The 7,195-nt window shown below is 33.9% G+C and overlaps 1 protein-coding gene across 1 annotated transcript; it reads right to left on the bottom strand.

Moving 5' to 3' along the window:
* Positions 1-4,672: 4,672 nt before the first annotated feature.
* Positions 4,673-6,434, bottom strand: LOC113330541 (probable galacturonosyltransferase-like 1). Its single transcript, XM_026577342.1, has one exon. The coding sequence runs from the start codon at positions 6,277-6,279 to the stop codon at positions 5,206-5,208; it is 1,074 nt and encodes a 357-aa protein (XP_026433127.1). The 5' UTR covers positions 6,280-6,434; the 3' UTR covers positions 4,673-5,205.
* Between the last annotated feature and the right edge of the window lie 761 nt (positions 6,435-7,195).

The following is a 7,195-nucleotide window of genomic DNA, read 5'->3' as shown; positions in this document are numbered from 1 at the left end:
CATTTTAGGAATATTTTATTTTTGTCATTTATCATTCGCTGCAATTTCAAATTTTTATTGTAGAAAATATTCTTATATTATTCTCTTAGAATTTAATATTATGAAGGTAAAAATTTTGTGCATTTTTTTACATTCTAAGAAACCTGACTTTCCATAAAAAAGAAGAAAATCTCATTATAGAAAAATAAAATCCGTAGTTTAGGAAATAATATCCTAAAGGTTATGAAACTTTTGTAATTTAGTTACTATATTATTTTCATATCCCCCAATTAGTGTTTACTAATATTTTTGTATAATTTTTTTTTATATGTCAGGACATAAAAAAATTAGAAATTATCTTTATTTTTTTATTTTAGATATATTTTATTTTTAATTATAGTATGAATAAAATTTAAAAGAGCAATATGGTTTGTTATTTTGTTATTGCTTTGAATTTCTATATGCTCGTTTTTGTATTGGCTCGCTTTCTTGCTTTAATTTTTTTGCTTCGTATTCTAACAATTCTTTAATTTTTTATTTTTCGACAGGATCATTAACAAATTATTGCAAGAAAGACACAATTTAGATTCAAAGGTTAGTATCCATGACCAATTTGATCAATTTTATTTTTATTCTTTAGTTTTAATTGACAGAGTGGAGATGTAATTAGGAAATTATTATTTAGTTTTAAATTATAGATTGGAGTTGTAATTAAGAAGAAAATAATTATGAAAACTGTAACTGGACATTAGACATTTTTATGTGATTGAAGCATGATTGATTTACTTTTTTGATTTTTACGATGAAATCAGGAATATCAAAATGTGTGATTGATTTTTGATTTGATATATATCTTTGGCAACATTATTCTTTCTGTAAGGCAAGAAAAGACCGTTTTTTATTAAAAAAAATCGTGGGGCCAGAATATATTTTTTATGTTTTCTATTAGGCCACGTCAAATAAATTTTTTTTTAAAAATTAGGTGGGGCCAGAATCAACCGGATAATATTTTCCTCGAATTTTATTGGTTGAAATACGATAATATTACCAAAAATTAAATTTTAGTGGGGACAGAATCAAGCAGAAGCTCCGGTTAACCACGTCACTCGAAAAACTCTGTTTTTATATAGAGAATGGAGATGGTATAGTCCAAGTTCGGAGTCGCGGCAAAAAAAATATCATCATTATTTATAAGGGTACCAATTTGTCAGGGAGTGTGTTAGAATTATTTTATCTGTTATGGATTTCGATAACTTCTCTAACAATCCCGGTACTCCTATTAGCAATATTGGGAAAAAATGGTCTCCGATATGCCATCACCCGTCCCTAAGACCGGATCTTATGGAGATGCCCAGCCTCTTCCCAAATGTTTTTACACCTCAACCTGGGAAGGGCCTAGCTCTTGTCGTTTTTCCTAGAGAAATCTAGGGACGACTAATGGTTAGCCGTTATAACCCAAAAACACGGTAATTCATTAACCGTTCTTCTAATAACGGTCAGACATCACCCGTTTCATTAATAACGATTTTTGATTATCCGTTCTCCTTGTCTTGACCAGTCAACCACCCGTTGAATCGGTTGATGGTTGTTCGTTTCCAAATTTAGCCTTACATCCAGAAACATCGAACACAGTTGATTCAGTTCATATTTTCTTCCCTAATTTTTCCCTCTCTTCTCACACAAATGACCCTAGATAACCAAATAAACACCAGCTCTGCACTTTCTGTTACTGGGTTTGTTGAGGAAGCTCTAAATTGAAAGTTGTAGTTATTTTTGAAGAGGCTAATCATCTCAATAATCAAAGGTTATCCAATGAAACTTTTAACCCTAGTTTTTATTTATTTTTCAATAAAAAAAGGTGTCGCAAAGGCTTTATTAACTTTATTTAATATTTACACAGGATTGGTTGGGAGGCGGGCAACAAGTTGTGCATAAATTGAAAAGATTTTCATTAAATTTGAGATTAATAACATAAATTGAAGATCTTACTAAACCGCATCACAAATATCTTCTTACAAACTGACCGGAAGATCTTAGTGCCTATAGTATGAGGGTATGCTCTTTGGGATCCAATTTAGGGGATTTTATGGAAATGTATAAAATGTTACCATACTGCATAGTAAATCATAGAATAATATATAATTCACACGACAGGAAACACATCAATATGAAAACTCACCAAAATAAGACATTGATCTGATGAGTCTTAAGGAGTATTTTATTGGAAAATTAGTCGACCAAATATATTACGACAAAACTTATTATCTAGCATTCAAATAATCCAAATACATTATGACAATTCTCAACTTGTACTTGACTAGAATACTCCAAGATAATCATAAAAGTGAGTGACAAATAAAATCAGGAACAAATGTGGATTTAAATAAATGATGTGAGATGATATGTCAAAAGATGAAAAATACATTGATACGTTAATCAATTACAGAATCCCCAATAATGTAATAAATTAGTGAGTGATCTGACGAAATCGACAACTGGTGATAAGAAAACTCAATTACAGAATCCCCAATAGTGTAATAAATTTACGAGTGATATGACAAAACCGACAATAGGTGATAAGAAAACTCGACCGACATAATGCATCAGTAACCAAAGTGACCACACTAGACCACAAATATCAGTAAATTGATTTGAAAATTGAAAGAGCAATAAGACAACAAATGTAGTATAAATAATGTTGCTCTTTACCAAAACAACACGACCAAATTATCAACATCTTCTTTATACTGAATATATCTTCTGTTTAATGTACATCACATTCTTATATTATTTTAGTTGTCATAGTCGCCAGATTCACCCCCCTTGAAGATGCAGCTATCACTCAGTCTTGAATTAATGTCTTTGTCGCCGGAGGAGAAACAAGAAATATTGCTTTAGGGGTCAATTTATGGGAGTTGGTGGTTCTACATTTGACCGTTAGGAATGAAAACCCACACCAAAGAGCATCTAGAGTTTTATAAAACATGGTGTCAAATATTAAGAGAAAGGTTAAGCTGTACCTAAGTTTTTTGGTTCCATTTTTGAGAAACTTACCTTCTGGATGGACCCTGAACGAATGTGTAAGTGTTTTAATTTTGGACTAACACCAAAAAATTTTAAACATTATTTTAATAACAGAATTTTAATATTTGGTTGTTTAATATAGGAAGTGGAGGCGCAACATAGATACGAAGCCGCAGCCGGTAAAGCATTTCAATTAAACGAATTTTAGTTACTCCTGAAGCAGAGGTTTCCTGAGAGTATGATCCTGAGATATTATGTCGTGAAAATGGTGATGAAGATTAGTTCGTCTGTGTCAACAATATAGGTTTTATGGGTATATCTCCAGCGAACCCTCTCGAGACTACACTCGACCGTTAGGGACACCGAATGGTTTAAAGGGTTGTTGCACCGATTAAGTGTTGTCCCGATGTCTGCGACAATGAGTTAGGTTTAATTTCCAGTAATTTTGATTTAGTGTACTATTTAGTTTAAGTATCCGAATAAAATGAACTTGTTTACACATCTTTGTCACTTATATTTACATATTTCCATCTAAATACGACTTATCGACTTAATGTGTACAATACAACCTATTTAAAAAATTGCCAATTTAAGTTAAGGTGAGCACAATGTGCCTAAGACAAGTAGATCCAACGGTAATAAAAAAAAATTGTGCGACAAAAAACTTCAGGAGTGTCTACCCGTCTAGCGTAAATAGAGTGTAATAATATTTGGTTAAAGAACATCAAAACTGAAAATGAGTGTAGATGGAGTGTAAACGAAAAAAGGTCAAGGAACGGGTATCTATTAACCGTTCTAAAAACCCCAAAAAGGATAACGAGTAACCGTTCTTATTGGAACGGACAATAGTTGTCCGTTTTTTTTTGAGCTGGAACGGTTAATGATTTACCGTTTTCCACTTTTTCAAAACGGCTAATGGTTAACCGTATACGGAGTCTTTTCGCTGGGATTCCCACACACTAAGGAAGCCTTGCAAAAAGAGTGGCTTTAGACCATGGTTTTTCGTCTTGAAAAGAGGCTGGGCATCTCCACGGGACCCACGGTCTAACTCATGAAAAAATCAGTTCAATTTGAAATCATCCATGCTAAAGAAAGGATTTCTCTCTCACAAGTCTTCGAATACGCGTTCTTTTTTGCTTTTCCAGTAACATATACACTGTCTATATAATATCTACCCACTAAAGTTTATATTCCCTCCAACTCGAAAGTTTCTTCACTTGAGGATCGACAAAATCCCCCATACTGTCCTTTTATACGGATGTTCTTGCTTTTCTAGCGATGGCGGAAATTGCGTACGCGTTGGTGGCACTAGCCTCCGAGTTCTAATGTTAATTTTGAGTCGTTTCATAGGATTAAAAACAGGGAGGTCTTTGACTGTGTGTGACACTATTGTACGGGCGTATCCATAAATGCACACCCAACTTTTCCTAACTTCTATAGTTGTATTGGGTACGATTCAGAAAACAGAATTGTCACGTTCGAAATTGTTAATTACTTTTAAGCAATCTAGAAAGAAAGAAAAAAAGAGGTGATGATTGAGTTTGGCCAATTAGACAATAAATCTGAAGGTTAAATCTGATTTGATCAAGAAACAAAACAAAAAAGTTAGGGCAATCTGTTAAATGTACATGATAATGATCAGTTTCTATCAATAACACCCACCAAAATAAATAATTGGAAGAGAATATTAATAACATGCTTCTAATATACTTGTAAAAAATTCATTCTCATATACTGTTATTGTCTTTATTCAATTTTTACAGAATTTCAACCAAAAAAAAAAAATGAAAACGAAAATTTCTTACCTTTTGCACCTCTAAACTGATCATGATCTCAATCCCATAACCCAAATGAAGAAAAGGCACTGTAAATTCTGAACAGATTTCCCTTTATTCAGAGTATATATTATAAGAAATGTCCTTCAAAAGCTAGTGTATGTGGATCATCTTAAAAATCATCTATAATATGAAGATCTGATCTCCATTTTCTTCTCTATTCTGTCTTTCATTATTAATGGCAGAGACAGAGAAAGATCTAGAGAGGGAAACAGTACTAGTTAATACTTTTGACTCACCCTTCTCTTCTTCTTTCTGACTAATTAATACTCAGATGTACTCTACCCCTTTTTCATTTCTGACATGCTGCAGCAGCCTCTTATGAATCTGTCTTCAATGATCTTTCTTTCTTCATCCATGCATCACATTAAGAATCAAGAGCAAATGGGGTTTGTAAAAGATCATAAGGAGCCCACAGAGCATCCAACGGACAAGGACGACTAGCATCAAGTCTAACCCAAGGCTTACCTTTACCACTCCAATGCAAAAGACTAACAGGACCAGGATGAAGATCCCTACATAATCCTCTGAAATTATCACCACCTAAACCATGCTGATTCCATCTGTGATCAACTGAAGCGATATTACCAGCGAAAACAAGTAAAAATGGCGGTAAAGAACCTAATTCGTATATTCTCATTCTCTTTTGTAATTCCATCCATTCTTCAATCTTTCGAGTATAATCTCCGCCTCTCCATCTCTCTAAGTCTATCACCATCACTCCAGTGTTGAAGTAACAAGCTTTTCTACCTTCAAACGTTAACGACAAGGATGGGTTTGACCAAAATGTCGGTGTAAAATACGTCGTGAAATTCGCATTACAATATTCCGGTGCAGCTAAAACTGTATCTTCCCCAAGTTCAGTCGCTGCGAGTTTAGCGATATCGTCGACTAAGATGAGGTCGGAATCGAGATAAACAACTCGACGTACACATAGCGGTAGTAAATTTGCTAAGTAATTTCGAGCATAATTTAGCGGGCAGTCTAACGCGGCACGAATTGAAGTAGAGATTAGTCCTAACACAGCCGAGTCATCGAATCGGTAGATGTGGAATCTGAGGTATGGGAATGATTTTGAGATGGTATTGTAAAGGTATTGAGTGTCGGTAGAAACTGAAGCAACGAAATGAAAGTCAACATTTTGTGGGCATGATGAGTGTTGAAGAACTGATTGAATCGCTGCCATTGAACCTCGAAGGTAAGCTGCGTCTAACGTCATTGCTACGTGTACGCTATTATCTGAACAGAACATTGAGACGTCTTCATTTTCTTCATCTTCTTCTTCTGTTATTCTTGATGGACAATCAGGGGAATTATAAAATTGCGGTGCTTCTCTGAATCTATTGTGCCTACTGGTGGTGGTTTTCCTGCCCGCAGTAACAATTGAGGTTGCTGTGGTGATGAGACAGAGGAGAAGGAGAAGAGAGTAAGGTATGGACATGGTGGTGAGTGGGGAGTGAACAAGGAAGATGATCAGGTGTGGGTTTAAAAATGAAAGAAGAGTGAGTTTTAGAGAGAAGTGAGGAGGATCTTGGCTTAGAACCTAAGTTGTTTGCTAAGAAGGCTGTAAAGTAATGTAATGTTGTAAGGTGAGAAGTCAAGAGAGATTTTTTTGAAAAGAAAGTCGTTGTATTCACACTACCTATTAAGTAGTCCTTTTTAGAATTCTTTTTCATTGAAGAGTATTATGTATACTGCGTGGAAAAGATCTAAAATTGGATTTTCTATTTAAATTTTCATCACCACTTCTCAATTTGGATATATCCCTAAACCATGCAATCCTACCTTTTCTTAAACAATGACTCTCTGGGTAGCAGATATTCATGTGTAATACCAGTCCAGGTCTGTTTTTATTTATCTTTATGTTTCAAAAAAAAAAATCAGATATATTTATTTTTAAAATTTCATCTCCGTATTATCATTTCTTTCGGAATAATTGTCTATATCATATTTGGTTGTTCTAGTGAATTCTATCGGAGTTTAAAGTTTCAAAAGGTTAATATCGAACAATTTTATCATATATATTTTTATCATAATATCTCCCAATTATCACAAAGTAGCTGAAAATTATATAACTAATCCGACACCTTTTAAAATTCGGTATGCGCGATTCTTTTATTTTCATCATAAAATCTCTTAATTTCGAAGACGAGAAAAAAAAAACAAAAATTTGGCACCTGCATAAGTAGTCGAGAGTTTTTTATTTTTATGCTCCAACTATCTACAACTTTAAAGAAAAAAAAAATCCAATGAAAAAGAAAAACTCTAACTTCATCTCCAACTCTAAACTCTTTACGGAAGGGGACGGAAGGCAATAGGCAACCACCCTACTAGAGAGTAGTTCCTAAGTGTGGCCA

The sequence above is a fragment of the Papaver somniferum genome, unplaced genomic scaffold, assembly GCF_003573695.1.
Source record: "Papaver somniferum cultivar HN1 unplaced genomic scaffold, ASM357369v1 unplaced-scaffold_118, whole genome shotgun sequence".
Classification (NCBI taxonomy): domain Eukaryota; kingdom Viridiplantae; phylum Streptophyta; class Magnoliopsida; order Ranunculales; family Papaveraceae; genus Papaver; species Papaver somniferum.
The sequence above is the reverse complement of the archived record's forward strand: the minus strand, read 5'-3'. Positions and strand labels throughout refer to the sequence as shown.

Bases quoted from the DNA above. Each gene is read 5' to 3' on its own strand.
- LOC113330541 (XM_026577342.1), bottom strand. From the start codon at position 6,279: ATGTCCATACCTTACTCTCTTCTCCTTCTCCTCTGTCTCATCACCACA.